General features: G+C 48.4%; 5 protein-coding genes across 5 annotated transcripts; 4 read left to right on the forward strand and 1 right to left on the reverse strand.

The window, feature by feature from the left end:
- Positions 1–138: 138 nt before the first annotated feature.
- Positions 139–2809, forward strand: GL218_05398 (Beta-lactamase-like protein 2; the record flags this gene model as incomplete). The annotated part of the gene is made up of 6 exons (XM_033582060.1): positions 139–168; positions 240–432; positions 489–733; positions 1787–1954; positions 2014–2307; positions 2366–2809. 6 exons carry the CDS (start codon positions 139–141, stop codon positions 2807–2809), a joined length of 1374 nt encoding a protein of 457 aa, XP_033434913.1.
- Positions 2810–6235: 3426 nt separating this feature from the next.
- On the forward strand, positions 6236–7834 carry GL218_05399 (uncharacterized protein; the record flags this gene model as incomplete). The annotated part of the gene is made up of 3 exons (XM_033582061.1): positions 6236–6493; positions 6636–7148; positions 7328–7834. 3 exons carry the CDS (start codon positions 6236–6238, stop codon positions 7832–7834), a joined length of 1278 nt encoding a protein of 425 aa, XP_033434912.1.
- Positions 7835–8345: 511 nt separating this feature from the next.
- On the reverse strand, positions 8346–9188 carry GL218_05400 ((+)-neomenthol dehydrogenase; the record flags this gene model as incomplete). The annotated part of the gene is made up of 3 exons (XM_033582062.1): positions 8346–8711; positions 8771–9090; positions 9155–9188. The coding sequence occupies 3 exons, from the start codon at positions 9186–9188 to the stop codon at positions 8346–8348; spliced, it is 720 nt and encodes a 239-aa protein (XP_033434789.1).
- Positions 9189–10730: 1542 nt separating this feature from the next.
- On the forward strand, positions 10731–12379 carry GL218_05401 (Oxygen-dependent choline dehydrogenase; the record flags this gene model as incomplete). The annotated part of the gene is made up of 2 exons (XM_033582063.1): positions 10731–11137; positions 11194–12379. The coding sequence occupies 2 exons, from the start codon at positions 10731–10733 to the stop codon at positions 12377–12379; spliced, it is 1593 nt and encodes a 530-aa protein (XP_033434788.1).
- Positions 12380–14234: 1855 nt separating this feature from the next.
- Positions 14235–22502, forward strand: GL218_05402 (Conidial yellow pigment biosynthesis polyketide synthase; the record flags this gene model as incomplete). The annotated part of the gene is made up of 8 exons (XM_033582064.1): positions 14235–14538; positions 14610–14704; positions 14758–15925; positions 17002–17215; positions 17269–17569; positions 17634–18743; positions 18813–21164; positions 21237–22502. 8 exons carry the CDS (start codon positions 14235–14237, stop codon positions 22500–22502), a joined length of 6810 nt encoding a protein of 2269 aa, XP_033434787.1.
- Between the last annotated feature and the right edge of the window lie 1113 nt (positions 22503–23615).

Consider the following 23615-nt stretch of genomic DNA (forward strand, 5'->3'; position numbering starts at 1 on the left):
GTCCTGGGTAGCCGATTAATAGATTTTCCCCGGGTAGATGAACCGAAAGACGTGTCTGTTACAACTATGTATATATGTTGGGATTAACATGTGTAGAACGGGCTTTGGTTTAGTAGCAATAATCTTCCAAGTTACATCATGGCACTCGGTACCTTGTATATTCATCATGTCAGTAAGCCCGGTGGAAGAAAAAAAATCCTGTCAGTAGTAAACTCGTCTTGCTAACATTGTTTACGTAGCCAAGCGCGCGGACACCCGCCATCTTGGCCATTGCCAAAGAATATGGAATCGAGCTGGAAATCGTCCACGCGGATACGCATGGCGGGGAGAACTATGACAAGCTGATCAAGTTCAACTCACTAGCTCAAATTCCCGTATTCGTTGGTCCGGATGGGTTTGTCCTCACGGAATGTATTCCGATTGCTTTGTATAGTACGTGAAGTCTTCAAGCCGGGGATAGATAAGTGCATACTAACTAATTAAACCAGTTACTGGCCAGAGCGATACCACAACTCTTCTTGGCTCCAACCGTAGAGAGTACTATCAGATCATCCAATGGATGTCCATGATAAACTCCGAGATGGTCCCCAACATTGGTGGCGTCGTGCTGCCTTTGCTTGGTCGGCAACCGTCCGTGCGTCAGAATAGTGAGGACTGCCTGCGCCGTTTTCACATTGGCTGCAAGCGCCTCGACACCCACCTTCAGAAGAATCGATATCTTGTCGGAGACCAGGTAACCCTTGCGGACCTGTTCAGCGGGGTGCATTCATATTTGCTGTTAAGATCTTTCATAAGGTCCTAGAGGCTCAATATCCACGGCTATTTAGTTGGTTTCACGAGATTTATGAAATACCTATGTTCAAAAGGATTGTAGGAGAGTTTTGAGCCGTTGGATATTCCAGTCCCCATGTTACCAGAAGAACAGATCCCAAACTGAGGCCTGCTACCAGGCATATTGTACGTATGTGAACAGCAAATACGACACATTGTAGCCATCTTCCATATTGTTCATTATCCATATTATGCATTATTACGATACTATCGTAGAGTGAGAGTGCCCAGGAAATAATACCCAGTCTTAAAACCATGATGCCTTTTACTACACTAAGCCTATTAGAGTATGCACTCACAACACCGCGGCTGGGATATGTAACCTAAATCATGAACCGGAATCCGAGCATCGGGTTACGAGTGCTTCATGTTCATCTTGTTGCTTTTCTAGGTAGCTTTCTTAGCCACTAGACTATTTGTTAAAAATATTCAGGGGCTTACTTATAAAAAAAGATAATTATTAGTACCGAACAATAACCAATAGCGTTCGAGACTCGCTAATAACTGATAACTGTATTACCCGCGTTTACATTCGCAGTCAAAGGAGTGGGCATCGATTCGATTTCCGATGTATCTCAAAAGACAACAGCCAAGAGGTAGGCCGATAATCCCGAATTTGCGGACCCCTAGCGCACACAATCGAACTCATGTTTTAGGGGGGCGACATCTGCACCGGGGACCGAAGCGAGACCGACCTTGGGATTGCACCGACATGAAGGCTTTCCGATATTGGGAATTGCCACTTCTTGGGGAATGAAGACATGTTCTATGATGTCTATCAAGATATGTGCGATGTTTGGTAGACAACTGACTCTAACCAGCAGTGATACATGTAGCGTCGTCGGTAGGATATTATTACTTTATGAATGAGGTAGACTGTCGTGTTGTCCGTTGAAATTATCTATTCTGCTTGCGTACCCCTAAAGCGTTGAAAATGCAGACGACCGTTACACAGACAGAAAAGAAGAAGGGCGTAGGGGGGTATCGACAAATCAACAAGAGCCTCAACATCTGCGCGTTCGACAGCTATCTAAACTCACAGCAAGCTACTTTGCCCGAGTTAGCAGATGTAGAGCAAATCAGTCCCCGTGTCATCCGCGTACTAGGCCAGAACCCCGGAAAGGTAGGTACTATCGCATATCGAAGCTTTTGGTTGGTGCTTTTGCTAACGGGATGGAGCAGTTCACTCTTCAGGGGACAAATACGTGGATTATCGGCACAGGCGAAAAGAGATTGATCATCGATACCGGCCAGGGCATTCCTGCTTGGGCTGATTTGATCGAGTCCACCCTATCTGACATGGGCTTCTCCTTCTCCCACGTCTTGCTCACTCATTGGCACGGCGACCACACGCAGGGAGTGCCCGATCTTCTACGGCTTTATCCATATTTACACGACTCCATCTACAAGAACTCTCCAGGGAAGGGGCAGCAGCCTATTTCCGATGGCCAGATCTTCAAGGTTGAGGGCGCCACAGTCAGAGCGGTGCATGCGCCAGGCCATTCGAATGACCACATGTGCTTTATATTGGAAGAAGAGAATGCGATGCTCACCGGCGATAATGTCCTCGGGCATGGGAGTAGCGCGGTCGAGGGAACTGGGGACGTACATGGCAACCCTTGACAAGATGCGGTCTCACGGGTGCATAACCGGCTACCCGGCCCACGGCGTCGTTATCGAGAACCTACAAACCAGGATCACAGGGGAGCTTGCTCAGAAGCTACGGCGCGAGATACAGGTGCTCAAGGTGCTGAACGAGCTCAAGTGCCAGACTATCGAGGGGAGGCGAGGGGGCGTCGCCACATTATCGGTGATGGAGATTGTGGTGATGATTCATGGCGACGCTTTAGACGAAGAGGTTGCTAAGCTGGCGTTAGAACCTTTCATAGAGGAAGTTCTGCGCAAGTTGACCGACGATGGAAAAGTGGCTTTTCAGATAAAGGGCGGGCGGCAGAAACGGTGGTTCAGTATTGAATAGATCCTATAAGTGTTTTTATTCGAGTCACGCTCTGGGTAGGTAGCAAAAAGCCCTCTATCTAATCTTTCCTGGTCAACTGCGGAGGTGTCGCATGCGAAAAGGGGTTGGTTTGTAGCCCGTCAACGTCATGTCCCAACCTAACAAATTCGAAGTTACACATTAAACTGTTTGGTTATGAAATTCCCCATTATTGCCTTGTATAATATGTCTAATACGCCATGTATGATGGGTTTTGCTTGTTTATGTTTTGCTAATGAGTGGTGATAATAGAGATAGTGAACTCTTCACGTCTATATCGGGTGGTTATCTCAGTGGTTGCGGGGTCGTTGGACTCTGGAGACCACGGAAAATGATACCACGGCGCTCTTTGCGGCTTACGTTGGAGACATAGTGCTAGGAGTATTGAGCAGGACTCAAGGGTAGTTGGGTAACCGAGATAATAGGGGATATATGGTTTAATCGCGGTAGACTTAGTGGTACGTATCTTGACTTAGTTGATGCATTGTATTAACGGCCGGTGTATTGTATCCATCATGGTTGTATGGATCGCCAAGCTGAGCATCTTTTATTTGTGTACCATCGCGCTTTATTGCCGAGCGCCGTGCGGTCCATGACGGGGTAGATCATTTAATTCGCTTTATATGCCAATGAGAACTTCAGGGGATCTCTGTACATTCGTCTTAGATACTGATAGTGGATGTTTTATGAATGGGCATGTGTTGTTATTCTCTATGATGCCTGTATAGTCTCTTTGTTTCATTCTGTGTAACTTAAGATTCTCTAGTCAAATACTCACCAGTCAACCCCAAAGCCGCTAGGTTCCAGCTTCATCTTCAAAATATCTATATTTTTCGCCAGAGCGCCTTTCTGCTTCGCCAGCCTATCACACTAACACTTTCGTGGGATGCGTCTGTTGGTTAAGGGTTCTAGGGACTCATTCGTCTACAACTGCAGCTCAACTGGGGCAACAGAGAACATGGTCGATTTGCTAAAGACGAGAGAGGACACAAGGCCAACCCGCGCCTGATCATCTCGCTATAGGAAGCAGGTTAGGAGAGGTTAAAACATATTTTCAAGTTAGCTTAGGGTAACTTAGATGACGGGCCACTCCATTATTTTACGCCCTTACCGTCTTTGAGTGAGTTACATAGCTGAATCCATTGACTAGTTGATCTGCAGTGTCATCCTCGACGTAGGATATCAACTATCTCACCAGACAAGGCGCGAAGATGCCTACGAATATCTTCCTCTAGTTGATCTAGCAAGTTAGCAGACAACGATAAAGCCTCATGCCCTTCCTCAAGATCCGAGTTAGTCTTATCACCCACAGCATCGTCCACAGATGTCTCTTCGCGTCCCTCGCCAGTCTGTAGCCGGTTGGCTTTGAGCCGCGGCGACAGCGTGCTTACTACACCTTGCACAAGATGAAGCTGCCTAAGGATAGAATTTGCCACCGCGCGCATTTCCTCCTCGTCCTCGGCATAATTACTAGACTTGATTGGATCAGGGACATAATCAGCCTTCCCATTTGTTTTAGACTTCTTAGAGCTCCGAATGGCGGATTTATACAGACTTAAGACCTTGATGACGAGGAAGCATGTAATGGACAACAAATAAGGATCTTCCAAACATGTACATCTCGCAATGTCACAAATTTCCTGGACATTCTTTCGGTTCTGGGCAACGGTTGACTTGGGGGTGGTAGTCTGGTTGTCTTTGCGGCGGTGGCTTAAAGTCGAGCCGCAAGGCAGTCTCCTGGCTATCCGAGACTGCGCAGATAGCTGCTGTAGTAGCCTAAGTGCACGTCCCATGCAGGCACATTGAGGTTCTGATGAAATCTCTTCAGGGGTAGACGATGAGCCAACCCCGGAGTTAATACTGAAATCGACCAGATGTGGAATACGTGTCTTTGCTGGTATAGACTCTGCTATTGATTCATCCGCAATGGATGAAGGATGCTTTGGGGTTGGGAAAATAGATCCTTGTAGATCTAGCTCCAAAGATGAACCGGTGCCCTGCAAGGTAGTAGACGTGTCAATGGGGTCAATATTCGAAAAGAGCCCGCGAGGTCGAAATTGAGCCAAGATATGGCACCTTGGTCGAACATGTCGAAAAAATGAGGTGTGGGGTTGTTTGGTGATAGTGCCGAAGAGTCTTCAAGAGTTGCGATAGAACTAGATGGTGCTACGTCACGGAAGCCTGACGACGGCTGGGTAAGAGAAATATGTAACGAGTCTGAAGATGGGTGCAACAACCGGTGGTGTAGGGGTCGGCGTTTCCATCCATGTAACAGGGCGCTTGGTAACAGTTGTAGTGGAGTAACATTTGTAACCGCCGTTTCGGTTGACCGCGTTGGACCCAAACGACCTGCGCGTTTGCTTTCCACATAAATACATGCCTTACTTTGCCTAAGACAACGAGAACATGCTGGTTTCTCCCTGCTGCATTTCAGCTTCGATGTTGCGCAGTTCTCACAACTATCTCGTAGCTTGAGCTTGCGCGGTTGTGGCTGCGCACCTGACGATACCATTGGCAAGTCTGGCTGTAAATCAGGGGAACGTGACGCCGCCATCAGGTTGCGGTGTGATAATTATGTGATAATTATGTGATATGTCAACGGGCGGTTGGTTTAGAGTGATTAGGGAATGGGATATCCAGCGTTTCCCTAGCGCAAGATCGCTGGGTACGGAATGGAGGTAGCTGTAGCTGTGTTATAAGTATGTAAGATCATGGCTTGGTTCGTGATATGTGGGTATGAACCAGCTGGTTCACAAGGGACTATAGAATATATATTACTTTTGTAATATTCACCCGGTGGAGAAAGATTCTGCTTCTACATAATTATGCATGCGCCGAGTCGCAGATCATACCCGGTAACGTCCTGGCTACACGTATTTACTAAGTTCACATATATAGGTCTGTCATCGTCGGATGCAATGCATCAGAAGCGCTCAAATGGAGCTACAATGCTAGGTTATTAAAGCTATCTCGAAGTTGTGCTAATTCTGTCAGTTAGCACCGTGAGACTTTAAGCTTAGGATGTAGGGAAAGCTGAAGAGCAGTATGGTTCAGTCGTCGGAGTCCTATGGAGTTGTCGGAGTATGGAGTCGTCGGAGTATGGTTCGTCCCGGATGGTTTGGAAAAAGGTTGCCGAAACGGAAAGCTTAGGGATAAGTCCTTTCTGGTTGCTGTGCAGGCAAATCGGAATTACTCCGAGTAGGAGGCACGGCAAATACAAATCAACTAGTTAGGCAAGGTTGGGAACATAAAATTGGCATACTTTTGATGGACATCCAACGCGAAAGAAATGTAGAAACCATTTTGTCCTCAGCCTTGTCAGGGTACCTAAAGCAAGCGCATTGAACTGCACGATCGTAAAAGATCAGCGCTTAACCATTACCGAGACAGTGCTTCTTCAGTGGAGCGATGGCAGGCCTGGCACAAGTCGAGTACCACGGCAACGGAATCGCTCATAGTCTTAGGAACCTGTCCACTTATGTGTGTGATCAAGCTTGGGACGCGAACGATGGGGATTCGGGCGGTGATGGCGTCGAGAAACCTCTGCTCCCAGCAGGTGTGTCTGACGACGCACACCATGCCCGGAGATCGATACTATCTCATGTATCTCAGATCCAAATCCTTCTAGAACAGCCCGCTGACTTTCTGCAGCGATTGGCTAGACAGGTGAGTCGCGGCACATACTCTGTTCCAATACCCTGCCATGTCTGAGCCCGAGCCTGCCTCTAAAAGACATGCCCTAGACATGGCTTTCAAACATGCATTTCTCAGTATCTGATGCAACGCTAATACGGGTACCTACGGGTAGAACCAAATGCTTGCTTGCTTGCGCTGGCTGAGCGAGTATCAAGTATTAGCATGCATCCCACTCCAGGGTCGGGTGCCTTCCAACGATGTAGCCGTCCTGCTTGGAGTACCCGAGAGTCAATTGGTGCGAATAGTTCAAATGACGGCCACGGAGGGCTTTTTATGCCAACCTGAACCTGGCAAATTGGCCCATACAGCATTATCTGCCCCTTTTGTTGAAGATCCTAGCTTGCAGGATGCCGCCCTCTTTCTTTCCGAAATTGCGGCGCCGACGGCCTTTCAAATGGCTGCCGCCACCCGACGATGGGGGCTGTCTTTAAAAGGAAACGAGACACCATATAATATCGCCTTGAACACATCCAAGACTTTCTCCGGCGCATGCCAGCAAAGCCCTCGGATGCGACGTCAATGGCCTTCTTATCTCCAATACGGAATGGGCGATGTCGAAGCTGGCGTCACTGACATTCTAACTAAACTAGACTGGCGTAGCCTAGGTAATTCCACCATAGTCGATGTAAGTCCAATGTCCAGAATCAAATCACGATATACCTACCTAGGTACCTACCCAAGTAGATAGGTCTCTTGGCTCATCTTCCGCTAATGGGTGATTCTGCCGCATAGAGCACAGCAACATCAGTTGCGACGGCAATAAAACTAGCGACATTACATCCATCGTTACGGTTTTTTGTGCAGATGAGTAGCATTGCCGACTCTCATGAACTAACCGCAACGCTTGCAAGCCGTATCGTCGTCCAGCAGCGCACGCCCGGTGCACCACAACAGATTCGTGATGCAGCACTCTTCATTGTCCGTCTCCCCGCGACGAGCCACGTGTTGTCATCTAGGGTATCTGGGGAGCTGAATGCGCACATCGGCGCGCTGTCCTTAAACCCAAGGGCCAGGCTATTGCTCGTTATTCCAAGCGTGCTGCGCGATACCGGCGGGGGAACTGGCGTGGAGATCGAAGTACAGGCGCGATTGCGAGACCTGGCGTTCTGGCAGTTAACCAATGAAGGCGAATTGGATATGGAGGCGCTGATCGGCCTCATCAGTGGTGTGCGCGATGGCGCGGGCCAGCTGGCCATAGTCAATAAATTTGCAGCGACTCATCATCCTGCCATAGCGTTCGAGATACGTTATCAGACATATACCCAACAGGCATTTATGCATGACGGTTATTTAGTGGAAATTAAAAAATAACACCTTATCAATTCACCTAGGAGTTTGATCTCGTAAGGTACCTAAGGTACGGTCATACATTAGAAGAGAAAGGGGGGGAGCTGTTGTATTTAATGATACAAATATTTCTATTTTTTTTATTACTTCACATACCTGAAAGTCCGGATGGCACGTGACTATCGGTCACGTGGCAAGATGTACTTAAGTAGTTGTTGACGGTATCTAAGCCTGCTAGGAGGTACGTACATAAGCTAAGCTCATTAAGCTTTGACCACCTCAAGCTTTATTTTTAATACCATGCACAAGAAAAGATCCCTCCGTAAACTCCGGACATACGAACCCGATCGTCTAGGTAGTATTTATTAGCAGGAGGCTCAAACAGAGATACTACCTAGGTAGGTACCTAGGTAGATATCTAGATGTACCTATAGACTATTTTACTCGTGATATTTTCCTGTGTCCCAAAGACCGTTCCGTTCCATTTCCGTTTCGCAATTAAACAATAGACCAGCTATTCCAATTAAAAAAAATTCTACCAAGGGAGAACGCCTTCATCAACATCTACCATGCCGTTCTTCTCGATATCAGCATCTCTCTTGCCTTGTATGATGCTAGCCAAAGCATGAGCTGGTTCCTTAGGATCTCTGGCGCCTGCTTTTAGGCGCATTTCCCGACCCTCGGCGCCGGTCAGGTTGGAGACACACCAGCCTGGGTTGAAGGCCAGGACTCGGCATCCCCATTCGGCGTAGTTGTAGCGGTGACAAGCGGAAAGCATATTGATAGCCGCTTTAGACATTCGGTAGGGCTCTCCACGGAGTCTTCTATGCATGATATCGACATTGGGGTCATTTCGCTGCGTCACGGAGCCCTGCTCAGAAGAGACGTAGATGATATATGGCTGGAAGATTTCTGTAGCAACGGCTCAAGGGTTTCGGTAAGGATCATGGGGCCGAATACATTCGTCTCGAAACTGATACGGAGGGCATCAAGGATGTCCATAGGTGTATGAACCAGGACACCTCCATTGTTGATAAGGGCATCGAGCCTGCCGAACTGCGTCTCGATCTTCTCCTTGAGAGTGTTTATCGACTTGCGGTCGGTAATATCGATCTGGATGACCTGGATAGTTCCCTTCAGGGCGCTGCCGAATTCCTTTTTCATCTGTTCCACTGCAGCCTCACCCTTCTCCACTGATCGGCAACCGAGTAAGATATGAAAATCGGCGGATGCGCTTGATAGAGCAGCGACAGTCTCGTAGCCAATACCGCTATTGCCACCTATTTGCCGAGTTAGTAAACTTCTTTGTCTCAGGAGTAATGAAAGCTAAATTAAGCGGCTTACCAGTGATAAGGACGATGGTTTTGCCGGAAGCCATGATGAATTCTTTAGTGTCTTCAATTTTGGTAGACAAGACGGAGATGTTTAAGAAGTTAGTGCAGAATTAGGAAACGAGATATGTTCCGTTAAATGATGCTTGATGACCAAGGAGATAGGACAAATGGCAAAGCGCGAGGGGCGAAATAGCTAAAGTCCGCAAAACACGGAAGGGAGCAGTTGAGCAATACACTACTTGTCATTTGTGTAACTCAATCATGGCCATCGTTGGCCGACGTCTAGTGTGTTAACCCCTCATTCATTTATTAGGTGCCTAATATCTTGTCACCGCTTTGATATTTTCGTCTATCTCGTACGAGACTAATGATCTAATGTCTATCCCTTGCTTTACTTGCACGTATGTATATTGATGTACACTGATGGTCCTACGGAATCTTGTGTAAATATACGGGAAACCCCGCTGGGATCCAGGGGTATTTATGATTTGTTGATCTAAAGTCTAATTGATCTAGATAGATCTGGATAGATCGCAGAGTCTCGTGCTTTACCCGTTTGAGAGTACAAGCTTCGCACATGGCATGGGACAAGCCTTAAAGCCCTAACTAACGGGCTGTAACTAACTTAGGTAGTATTCAATTGCTCTACTCCATATTAATAAAGTATACAGGAGCATACCTACTTAGATGAGAAATGATAGACGGAGAAGACTTAACTACAGATATGGAGGTAAGACACGAGACGGGACTCCCAGTGCGGAAAGCAAAGTATCAGAAATAAATATCTTCCCAGCATATAAAATGTAACAGAATAAAATTTATTACCAAATAAGCTTTCAGTGGTGTAGCTGTTTATACGACACAAAGTTAGGTTGGCATACCGGATCTACCACAAACACAAAGGACTCAAGGACAAAGAACCGATCCCGAACAACACCTAGAGACGTTTAATATATGGCAATAGCTCCGGAGTTTCTAATCGGAGTAATAGATTGGAAGATGGCCATTAAATTCGAAACCGCTCACCGGTATGGGCAAATTGTGATCTCGGATAATGTACTCACATGGATTCCCTGTGGTTTCATTTGGTAACCCACCTCGGCACGTATAGAGTGTAGACTTGGTTGGGAGCTGTTTGCATCTAGAAGCCACGATCCTTCTGAACGAAACTATTGAGTTCCCGAGATAAAATCATGACTCAGATGGTCGGTATGTGATATATCCGAAGACGTATTACGTAGATGAAGATAATCGTTAGTTCCGAGAGGAGGATATAAATAGATTATTTTTGAAGGCATGGTAATATTGTATAAAGAGTGCTTGCCACCATGACGGACAATGAGCGTCGTCAGTCCTTCCTAAATTAGGATACCCAGAGTATCATTTCGCCATCTAGATAGCAATGGCTCACTGTCGTTCGTTACCAAGGGGCTTGCTCCTGCTAGTTATATCTGCTATAGCTTGGCCAGCTTCAGCGGCGCCACAGCCAGGTACAGGATCGAATCGCCAAGCAGACTATCTTATTGTTGGTGGAGGACCTTCAGGGCTAGTGGTTGCTGAACAGCTCAGCCGTGATCCGCGTAAACATGTGGTTCTACTCGAAGCTGGCCCCGACTCGAGCCTCGACCCATTGGTATACAGTACGTTTGCTGCTTCACTTATCTCGATCTGAATTTGCGCCCTTTCTGACCTCACCATTAGCGCCGTCTGATTTCTCCCAACTCTTTGAGTACCTCTGGGACTATCATTCAGCTCCAGACCCCAACCTAGGCGGTCGCAACCCAGAGTTGTGGCAGGGTCGGGCACTCGGAGGTGGAAGTGCTGTTAATGGCATGGGATACTGCCGTGGAGCACCGTCCGTCTTCAATGAATGGGCTCTGTTGTCGGGAAATATAGGCTTATCATGGGAGTCCATGTTCCACGCATTCAAGGCTACCACGCATTTCCAAGAAGATGTCCACCCGGCTGACCAGGTTCCTATCAACCAGTCCTCGTTTGGAGATGGCCCCTTGGAGATCACCACCAGCGTTTCCAACTCGCCCTTGACAGGCCGTTCGTTGACAAGCTTTCATCGGCTCTAGATTTGACCGAGATCGACTTTGTTTCGGGCTACGGGATCGGTGTCACGGAACAGGTAGACTCGATCCGTGCCGATAACCGTACCCGTAGTGATGCCTGGAACACATTCGGATGGATGGCAGCCAATCGCCCCAACTTCGAGGTGCGCCACAATGCCTGGGCCTCCAAGATCGGATTCACTGGCAAAAAAGCCGATAGCGTTACGTATAACGACACTCTGATGGATTCCTTCCATACCATCAGAGCACAAGAGATTGTCGTGGCTGCGGGTGCCATCGGGAGTCCACATCTCCTCATGCTATCAGGGGTCGGCCCGGCTGACCAGCTCAAAGCTGTTGGGATCAAAGTTGTGCAGGACTCGCCACAGGTCGGACAGAACCTCCTAGACCACCATTATGCCCAACTAGTCTACGAGACTATACCAGAAATGGGGACGACATGGCAACTGCAGCATAATGACACTGCAGCACAGGAGGCCGAGGCGGAATACACAGCAAACGGTGACGGCCTTATGGGTGTGCCTGCTGGGAACGTCTTTGCCGCATTCCGCGTACCAGATTCGGTGTTCGATGGTCTGGGTAGTTATCATGTTAGCCTACCGGAAGACAGACCGCACATACTCCATGCGTACTCGACGTCGCCTTTTAGGACTGAGTTCTCCAACTATAGTACCATCACACCGTTCACCGCTTTAGTGCAGCCTGAGGGCGCAGGGAACATCACAATAGCCTCAGCTGACTACCGCGTCATGCCGGTCATTAACTCAGCCTACTGGGCTACTCCCGCCGATCGTGCTGCGATAATATACGCCTACAAAGAGTACCGATCCCTCTTTACTAGTCCTGAGCTGAGCCCCTATGCACCTGTTGAGCTGTTTCCTGGTGCCCATGTCACTAGTGACGACGACATCTGGGACGCCATCCAGCGAGGTTCGGGAAGCTTCCACCACCCGATGGGGACGGTGGCTATCGGTTCTGTACTCGATTCTAACTGGCGTGTGCATGGTGTCTCCGGCCTACGCGTTGTAGGGACACCTGCCGCGCCTAATCTCGCTACTTGCCATCCCCAAGGTACCGCATACGCCTTGGGATACCGCGCCGCTATGGACATTGCAGCGGCCGACGGTGTTCATATTATCTCCCAGGGAAGTAGGTGAGAATTTCACTCGTACATACCCCATCAACCATGCTACATGCTCGCACGAGTTACGTCAAAATTACTTCTTTTCTCACTTCCTACCACTCCCGCCTACCTCGCTAGGCTCTTTGGATAGTGTCTTTCAATACAATTACTATGATGTTCATAACACGTATTTCCTTTAGACGGCCTTGAGAATTGTATAATGTAATTGTTATTAGCGCGACAGACTTGGAGCTTCCCTCTCCCTAATGCGTATGTACGTACATGGGTAGGTATGTAAATAGACAGGTAGGATCCAAGAGCATTCTCTAAGTATAAAACCGTCTGTTTGCCCCTATCCCGTCGATACCATAAACATAAACTAAATTTAAAGACGACGAACTTGAAGCATCTTACAATCAATATTTCTAGTGTAGTTCTAGTAGTAGTAGCTAGGGAGCTATCGATGCCAGGGGACACGGACCACCTATTTAAAGGCCCAGGGTCCTTCGTTAATCTCTCTGGGTAGGTACTAAACTCTTTCTTCCCGTCCACGGCGTCCATTCAGTCTTCGTAGCTACCTGCTACAGAAGCCTAGTGACACAGCCTATGAGACTAGAAGGGGAGTTAAGAGTAGATCAGAGCGATTGATCATAGTTAAATTATGGAACGTTTCTGTGGCTTTCTAGATACTGAAAGGGGCTGTCTTTATCTAAACTACGGTAATCCTTGTATTTAATCATTCACTCAGTTCCCCAGCTATCAATCTTACGCTAGAGTTACACCCTACATCGAAGGTAGTGGGAGGACTTCAAGCCTCCCTGACGAACAGACGTTGTGATAGGTACTAACTTGATCCACTACTCGTCTACCCGTACTATACCTTTCGTGAACCCTCGTGACTACGATTTAGTTGTACCAAAACTGCCTTAGAGATGGCTCTCCGATTTTCGATGCCCGATAAGTCGGTGTCCGATTCAAAATAAACTTTCTCAGGTCTTATGGATGTAAGAATGTCTCAGCGAGTACCGAAAATGTGACGACCACAGCCCTATTGTTTGCAAATCCTATCTTCGAAAACCAGGCGTCGTATACTATTTGATCATCCGTACCCGAGACATACGGTTGCCGGCAAATATGATGGCAACCCCCCTGTCAATACCGATACCAGTGCCGTCGTTCATATTAACTCCATGGATTCCGAGCTGTCGGATATAATGAAGTACTGGAAATTTTGTAAAGTTAGCCCGCCAACAGAACAAACACTGTTGTGATCCTACCTACTCTCAACCATACTTGATCGAATCCCTTGACCCCTGAATCCCTACCTACCTGAATGGCACGGTACTAACAGTCTGTACCAAAGGTACCTCGATGATGTTCCCTGCCATCCCGAGGACGCGGGAATATGGATACATGCAGCAAAGGTCCAATTAGCCTTCTCACTGGTGCTGCAGTGACTGTACGAGCTTATCTCTCAAGATGAGGTGGGGTTGCAAGAAATTGTTGTGGATATTATAATGCGTGAGTAACTAGGTAGGCTTGAGGTAGCAAACATTCACAATAGTATGTACAAATAGACAAAGCGTGGCTGAAAACTGAGACTTCTGATTTGACGTTTTCTTTCTTTAAACAGACTCTAGCTTTGTTGGCTTTTCTCTACATGGTCGTACAGAGCTACCAGCTGGGTCCGTATTTAACGGAAATAAGAACAGTGCGATTTTCGCGAGTTCGCGAGTTCGCTGGCAGGTGTTTGTTAATTACTTGTTTGGTTTCGATGCAAAATATCCTATCTTGCCATCGACACATTTTATTCCTCATTTATCTGAGTAGGACCTACCACGTTGTGAGTTCGACAAAATCCGAAGCGATAATCGAACTTGCGTTATACAATGGCACTGTCAGTAACGAGTCTCGGGGAGCAGACAAGTGAGTCCATCGTAGAGAAAGAACTTGACGATCAGCCGGGCGAGCGAGGCTCTCAAAATGTGGATGTCGAGAGTGGCGTTGTGCCATCTAGTGATCAGCTCCTCACTAAGGAATCCCCAGACGACAGCACCGAGCAGCGCGAAGAGAACGTCGTAGATTGGGACGGCGATGATGACCCAGATCATCCATATAATATGGCACATTGGCGTATTGTTATAAGTTCCATCGTACTTTCTATTCAAGGGTTCTTGTCTCCCTTATCATCCGGTAAGTTTCTGAGTTTATTATTTGAGAGAATGTCAAAGAATTATTGTCTAATTGAGATATCACACATGAAGCTATTTTGGCCCCCGCCGTCAACCAGGTAATGGAAGAGTTCCAGGTCGAAAGCGATCTACTGGAAGCCTTCGTTGTATCTATATATACCCTAGCGGTTAGTCTTCCTACCTCTAATTTAGGTACTTATCAAAACTAACTTTCCTACAGCTTGCCTTCGGTCCTATGATATGGGCACCACTCTCAGAGATCTACGGTCGCCTTTGGGTGTACCACATCACCAATTTGGGCTTCATCGCATTCACCGTTGGATGCGCCGTTGCGCCTTCGATGTCGAGTCTCCTAGGGTTCCGTTTCCTGGCCGGCATTTTCGGTTCCTGCATCATTACGAACAGTGGGGGCTCGATCGCAGACATGCTGCCCCCGGAGAAGCGGGGACTGGTCCTGTCTTTTTTCATCATGGGGCCTATCCTAGGCCCTATTATCGGGCCTGTTGGCGGCGGCTTCCTGGCAACTAAAATGGGATGGCGCTGGGTCTTCTGGCTCGTCGCGATCGTCGCTGGGTTTGTAGCCATCATGATGCTACTTTTCAGCAAGGAAACCTACGGACCTGTTATTCTAGAACGCCGGGCGGCACGTCTACGGAAGGAGACGGGGAATCCTCACCTACATGCCAAGAACCGAGATGGGCTATCTCCGTGGGCTATCTTGCAACACGACATCGTGCGTCCATTCAGACTTCTCATGCGGTCACCTATCAGCATCATTTGTGCGCTGTACATGGCCGTTGTTTACGGAACTCTCAATCTTCTCATCACATCTATATCACAAGTTTATCAGGAGACCTACGGCTTCGCACCAAACATCTCTGGTCTTGCATTCCTTGGGCTTGGCATCGGATGTATGTCCGGCGTGACACTTGTGAATACAACCACGGAAAGATACGCAGCAAGACAGATGAGAAAGAACAATGGCGAAAGGAAACCTGAATATAAAATCTTCCTACTCCCTATCGGCGCCGTCCTTCTCCCCGCGGGGTTATTCATATACGGCTGGACAGCCCGATACCAAGTACATTGGATAGTTCCTATTATCGGCGAGGGAATCGCAGGTATGGGGATTATGACAATGTTCTTCTCGACCGTCACGTACCTTATTGATAGCTTTACTATCTTTGCCGCCAGCGCCTTGGCAGCAAACGGTTTCATACGATCGATCGGTGGCGGTCTCCTCCCGCTCGCGGGATTGACCATGTACTCGAAATTAGGAGTGGGCTGGGGAAACAGCGTGCTGGGTTTCATTTCTCTTCTTACATTTCCCATTTCGCTTTGTTTACTTAAGTATGGAGGGTACTTGCGGGAGAAATTTGCTATTACGAGTCTATAATCGTAAGGAGTCAACTAGGGAGGCAGCGTCTCTTACCCTAACTTAATAGATAATGTGTAATATATTCGTATAGGCCGTGTTTTTAAGATCTAAGTTTCTCTATCCTGCACATATCCAGCTCTAATACCTACAATTTGCGCCATCGGGCTCATACTAAAATATCGGTATATACGTGCATGGATACGTGCATGTGTATCTACATTCTCTGGAGAGGAGATCGATCAGCATCAAAGGCAGGCATACCACACTTACGGAGTTACAAATCCTAAGGCCCAGCCACTTTGTTATACCCTCTTTGCAGCTATGCTTCACATCTATGTTCCCTACTAACCGCGGAGTAGAGGCTCTAAATGAGTATCACGAGAAGTATATAGGACTCGTTCGGAACCCGACATATATTATCCGGTAGATCTGAATCTTGCAGGGTCCCACTTATTTTTGTAGCCAATCATATACCTAAAGAATGTTCCTTTTAGGTAAGTACCGAGGTACCCAGTTGCCCGATCTGAATCCTGTTTGCCGTGTTGTTGACGATGACAACCATTTTTCTATCCGCATTATTAACAACGGAGTATCTGAATTATGAGGCTTGTCTTCGGGGAACATCAAGGAATTGGTATGAAAATAGAGGTGCATTATTACGAGTTAAGAAACATTGTTTCTCCATTCGGAGATATCAACCTTTAACTGCCTATCTACCTATCTATGTATTCACTCTAGCTAATCAGTTGCTTGTTAAGTGAGTCGTGTCACTTTATATCTTGCCGATCTCGCGTAGGCCTCTATTAAGTAGCTATCTTGTCGTATAATTTAGTCCTGCTTTTGTTCAAAATCATTCCCAACTTCCACCACTGTTCAAGGCATACCCCTGAATTCTACGCTACCAGCCTACCTTCATTTCAACCTGAGGCGGATGAGATAACAATTCAAGATCCGACCATGGTAGTAAACACTCCTCCCTCGAGCTCTTCGAGCGAGGCAGGCAAGATGAAAGCTTGTACTTCTCAAACGAGCTCCCGAGCAACGATCTTCAACAACTGTTCCGCAGGCTACATAACCATGCCAAAGATAGAAAGCATTCCGTCCTAGCCAGGTTTATCCAAGAGGCCACATCCGCCGTTGCAGAAGAAGTACGGTTCTTGTCGGCCGACGTGAGAGCTTTGGTTCCCCCTTTCGAGAGTGTGCTCAATCTCGCCAGTTTGAGTGACACCCACAAAGGACCTCTCGGCGGCGCAATCGAAGGTGTCCTGTTATGTGTTGCTGAGCTAGCTTCTCTCATAGGGTATGTTCGGGAGATTCGTTCATCCCAGGTCAATTCTAAGCTTATATTCCCAGGTACTTCGAGAATAATCCCTCCGAACTCAACCTCGACCCTACCACAACATGTCTTGCTGGCATGGGCGTGGGTATACTGGCAACGGTGGCTATTTCGCTAGCACCCACGTTGGCGGATATTCCAATCACTGGTGCTGAAGTAGTTCGTATTGCTTTTCGTATGGGAATACACGTCGATGAAGTATCTCAAAACCTGGAGCCGCGCCCCCTTTCTGGGTCACCCGACCCGTGGGCCTATGTTGTATCAGAAGTCTCACCAGACGACGTACAGAAAGAGCTCAGTGCTTTCCATGCAAAAGAGGTGACTAACTATTCGTTAATGAATTTAAATTAAGACCAAGGTGCTAATATTATTTATTAACTAGAAAATACCCGAATCTGGCAAAATATTCATCAGTGCATCTAATAAAACGTCGACGACCATCAGTGGGCCGCCGTCAAGACTGAAGGCACTTTTCCGCAACCACGATTTCTTTCGCGATTCCAAGTTTATAAGCTTACCGGTTTACGCTGGAATATGTCACGCGAAGCATATCTATGGCGAAGAGGATGTTCAAGCTATTATCCAGACACAGTCGTTGCGTCTTCTGGACTCGAAATTCGCCCCCATCCTCTCGATTCTCGCGAGCAGTACTGGCCAACAGTACTTGGCACAAACCGCAACGGATCTATTTCACGAGGTCATTTCCGAACTTCTCACCCGGAGCATCCACTGGGATAATGTTATGCGGAGCATTTCTGAGAGGTGCTCTCACCTCAAGGCCTCAGAATGCCAGTTGTTCATGTTTCACAAATCGCTCCCGACCCGAGAGTTAATATCCGCCCTGGAAGGTATCCCGAGCCTTGAAACTTTCACATACGATATGACAGCATGGGTGCCCGAAATTCATATAGGCCAACGAGGTCCGCAAGGACCAATGCAATCCAAGCTTGCCGTGGTGGGTATGGCTTGTAGACTCCCCGGAGGAGCTACCACAACCGATGAGTTCTGGGAAATACTCGCAAATGGTCGTGATGTCCATCAAGTTATTCCGCCTGACAGATTTGACGTGAAAACCCATTATGACCCTGAGGGCAAGAAACCGAATTTCAGTCACACGCAATATGGCTGTTTTATTGACAACCCCGGCTTTTTCGATGCCCCTTTCTTTAACATATCCCCCAAAGAAGCCGAACAGACAGATCCTATGCAACGGTTAGCTTTGGTCACAGCATATGAGGCTCTCGAGAGGGCTGGATTCGTGCCGAACCGAACCACATCGTCCCATTCCCCCGTGTTGGAACATTCTACGGCCAGGCCGCCGATGACTATCGCGAGGTCAACGCTGGTCAGCAGGTTGGCACTTACTTCATTCCTGGAGGATGTCGCGCATTCGGCCCCGGTCGAATCAATTATTTCTTTAACTTTTGGGGGCCGAGTTATAATATTGATACCGCGTGTTCCTCTAGCTTGGCCGCCATTCAGGTTTGCAACAGTCCCTCGTTCCCCCTAGCGGCTAGCACTATAGGAACATGTATCTGACAACTTGCTTCATTCCTTTTAGGCTGCATGCACCTCGCTCTGGGCTGGAGACTGCGATACCGTGGTAGCTGGCGGATTAAATATCCTAACGAACTCCGATGGTTTTGCCGGGCTATGCGAGGGGTATTTCTTAACTAAGACGCCGAATGCGTGCAAAACATGGGACTCGGAGGCAGACGGCTATTGTCGTGCCGACGCTATCGGGTCTCTTGTATTAAAGAGGCTTGAAGATGCAGAGGCCGACAACGACAACATCCTGGGTGTTATCGTTGGAGCCGCTACAAACCACTCTGCCGAGGCTGTCTCGATTACCCACCCGGACGCTGCAGCTCAGTCCGAACTCACTCGAAAAGTCCTAAGCCGGGCGGGTATCGACCCTCTAGACGTAAGCTATGTGGAATTGCACGGCACAGGAACCCAGGCAGGCGACTTGGTCGAGATCAAGTCTGTTACGGATGTATTTGCTCCTATAGTAAGACGCAGAAGCGTGAACCAACCACTTCACATCGGCGCGGTCAAAGCTAACGTCGGTCATTCTGAATCCGGCGCTGGAGTGACGGCTATGCTTAAGGTCCTTCTAATGTTGGAAAAGGAGAAGATACCGCCGCATATAGGTATCAAGGGTACCATCAATCCGGGGTTCCCAAAGGACTTGGATAAGAGGAACGTACATATCCCATTTGAGGAAAAGCCATGGGCCCGTGTTGCAGGGAAGAAACGTATTGCAGTCGTGAACAACTTTAGTGCTGCCGGTGGAAACACATCGATCATAATAGAGGAGGCAACCCCCAGAGAGATTACAGAGACGGATCCTCGCCCAAATCATGTCATCACCGTGTCAGCTAAGAGCAAGACATCCTTACGCGGGAATATTGAGAGATATCTTACACACCTAGGAAAGAACCCGGACTTGTCAATTGCGGACTTGTCGTACACGACTACCGCTCGTCGCCACCATCACAGCTACCGTGTCGGCTTTACGGCCGCCAATATTGAACAAGTCAAGATCCAACTCTCGTCCAAGATCCCCACCGTCGACTCAGTCAAGCCAGTGTCAGCGGCGGGCGCATCCTCGATTGCGTTTGCGTTCACCGGTCAGGGTGCATCCCATAAATCCATGAATATCGAGCTATTCCACACATCCCCTTACTTCCGTTCTCAGATAACGCACTTAGACTCCCTTGCACGGAATCAGGGGTTCCCGTCTTTTATCCCCGCCATCGACGGGAGCTTCGCGAAGGACCAGAATCACAGTCCCGTCATTACTCAATTGGCTCAAGTCTGCACGCAGATGGCCTTAACGAAGTACTGGTGTTTGCTGGGCGTGAAGCCAACTGTGGTCGTAGGGCATAGTCTTGGCGAATACGCTGCCTTACACGCTGCCGGGGTATTGACAGCTAGCGATGCGATCTTCCTCGTGGGCCAAAGGGCAAGACTGCTTGAGCAGAAATGCCAAGTTGGAAGTCATAAGATGATGGCCGTACGGGCATCACGTTCTGAGATTGAAGAGTCGGCTCGCGGTAGGCCATATGAGGTCGCTTGCATTAATGGTCCCAAGGAAATTGTCTTGAGCGGACCCCGAGAAGAGATCGATGTGCTGGGCGAAGTTCTACAAGGTGATGGTCATCGTTGCGTGAGCCTCGATGTTTCGTTTGCTTTCCACTCCGACCAGACTGATCCTGTTTTGGACGAGTTCGAAGCCATCGCGAAGAGCGCAGTGCTTTTCAAGGCACCTGAGCTGCCGGTAGTATCACCTCTACTTGCTAAGGTCATCTTCGACGAAAAGACTGTGAATGCGCAGTACGTTCGACGAGCGACGCGAGAGGCCGTCGATTTTGCTGGTGCACTCCAAGCTGCTCATAATCTAGGCACCGTCGATGACAAGACAGCGTGGATCGAAATCGGCCCTCACCCGGTCTGCATGAGTTTCGTCAAGTCCAACATCCCCGCCACTAACGTCGCCGTCCCTTCACTTCGTAGGGACGAAGACAGCTGGTCTACGATGGCCCAGAGTATGTGTGCTCTTCACTGCGCTGGAGTGGACATAGACTGGCATGAGTTCCATCGTCCTTTCGAGCGAGCACTTCGTCTCTTAGACCTTCCTACTTACAAGTGGAATGACAAGAATCATTGGATCCAATACAATGGTGACTGGATGATTAAAAAAGACAAGATGTGCTCCGGGGATGATAAGAAAGCCGCGCCAGTGCTAACCGGAGCCGGACTAACCTCGAGCGTCCAACACCTGATAGAGGAGAGCGTGGACGAGTCCACTGGAATAACGAAGGTTACAATGCAGTCGAACCTCATGCAAAAGGAGTTCCTCGCTGCCGCAAATGGACACTCTATGAATGGATGTGGTGTAGTGACGTCGGTAAGTCTGATAGATATAAGTCACCCCTTAATGCTGCGGCGAATCCACTAACTTTTCTCCCCCTCCACGCAGTCCATCCATGCGGATATCGCATACACTCTTGGAGAATACCTATACCGCATGATCAAGCCCAAATCAAAGAAGGTGGATATGAATATAGCCAATCTCGTTGTCACCAAGGGATTGGTCGCATGTAAGAACACCAAGATACCCCAGAACATACAGGTCTCCATCGAATCTGTACCCGGCCAGCCTAACGTAGCCGATTTGCACTGGCATAACGTTATGTCTGACGGCCTGATTGAGGAGGCCTTCGCGACGGCCAATATCATCTACGGCGATGCTGGTGAGTGGCATACCTCCTGGGCCCCGATAGCCCACTTAGTTCAGGGTCGAATGGAGGCTATTGAGCGTGCAGCACAAGAAGGGTTCGCGACCCGATTCTCCAACAGCATGGCGTACCTGTCATTCGCCAAGAGTCTTGTTGACTATGCGCCAAAGTACCGTGGCATGCAGTCCGTCATCTTGAATGGGTTTGAAGGCGTGGCCGAGGTGACCTTGGCCACCGAGATGGGCGGTACTTGGACCGTGCCCCCTCATTTCATCGACAGCGTGGCGCATCTCGCGGGCTTCATCATGAACGTTTCGGATGCGATCGACAACACGAATAACTTCTGTGTGACCCCCGGCTGGAACTCGATGCGCTTTTCGAAGCCACTCGTTCCCGGCGCCAAGTATAAGTCCTACACCAAGATGATCCCCACCGTGGAAGACCCGTCCGTCTACTTAGGTGATGTCTACATTATGCAGGATGGCGAGATCATGGGCATGGTAGGCGGAATCAAGTTCCGCCGGTACCCTCGTCTCCTTCTTAGTCGTTTCTTCTCTGCACCCGACGACCCGTCCAAGCCTCCGACGGCCGCAGCCGCCCAACCCGCAGCACCCAAGACACCAGCGCCAAAGCCAGTAGCAGCAGCAGCAACCGCCAAGTCGCACGACGAAGCTGCCCCAGCTACCCCGGCCAAACCTACTCCAGAGCCCAAAACTCTCAGCTCCAAAGCACTTGAAACGCCGGCGACTATCGAGGGAGCAGCCGCGGTTGACGAAAACAGCACTGCCGGCAAAGCCCTAGAAATCATTGCAAGGGAGGCTGCGCTGGAGGTATCGGAGCTCACCGAAGACGTCGCCTTCAGCAACCTCGGTGTGGACAGCTTGCTAAGTTTAGTTATTGCTGAGAAGTTTCGCGCCGAGTTAGGAGTCCCCGCGAGCGGCGGAGTCTTCCTGGAGTATCCCAGCGTCGGCGAACTAATAGCGTGGCTGACGGAATACTACGGTTAAGGGGTAACAAACACCAGGACCGTTATTTTCTTAGGCGGTTAGTTATGTTGGGTACTCCTTTTCTTTTCCTTTCTCTTTTGGTGATTCTAATAGTTATTGGATCTATCATCCAAGATCGCGGCGGGCGGGAGGAAGCCACGACGGCGGAGAAGAGTGGGAAATCCTCCACCTCTGCTTTCAGTTCTATTGGAGTTGCACCCCGGGAGTGGTAGGGAGAAAGTACTGCTACCTTACGGTTCTAACAGTTTCCCTAATCATTATCCCCCCTTGGGCCATGTTCGCCCTAGGATGGACTTGAGGAATGTGTCGAAAGCTACGCAAACCCAATACGGTGGGAGCCGCATTAGATACTATGCTAGGTGCTACGTTAGATGCTGTATTAGGTGCTACTTGGGAGCAGGAATAGTCGTCAGTCGAGTCAACTCATGTCGAGAAAACTCACTGGTAGGAAGATGACGTTGAATTATGGTTTGGTACACATACATATGCGGGGGCTGACCGTATGTCCACGCGATAGGAGATAAATTTCATGGCTGATATAGGGACAGCAACCCCTGCCGCCAATCACAAGCACAGTCTGGGCTTAGTAGGATATTTTTAGATGAGCAATGCTATTTACAGAATGTTTTTACAGAGTTTCTTTACTAGCCAGTTAGCAAGATTACCCCGCGCAGCTTAATTTAATAGAGATTTTCCGATTGAAGCTATTGAAGCTATTCGCGACGTCTTCATGATCTTAAAATTATTCACAACGCTTATAATATCGAAACTAATCACAGCGCCGATGTTAATAGTTATATATATATTATATGCATCGTATTAACTGATTAAATCATATCTATTGCTTAGCCCTTTTCTATTATATGTAAGAAGCTCTGACTTCCCCCCTCGCTTCTTAGTAGCATTAGATGTGGCCTGTATCTTCATTGATCTCTCCAATTTATTCGAGGTGTGAAGAAGAAGACGTCGGTATTTAATTGTTATTATGTAGATATCTGTATTACTCGTTGTCTTGTATGATAGTCCCCGTGGGGATATCATCGTCTATCAGACAGCTTGGAATAACAAGGTCGTATACTCTTCCCAGTTATGATTGACTGCTTAGGTTAGGTA

Source organism: Daldinia childiae (assembly GCF_008694065.1).
Source record: "Daldinia childiae strain JS-1345 chromosome Unknown Scaffold5, whole genome shotgun sequence".
In the NCBI taxonomy this organism is placed as follows: Eukaryota; Fungi; Ascomycota; class Sordariomycetes; order Xylariales; family Hypoxylaceae; genus Daldinia; species Daldinia childiae.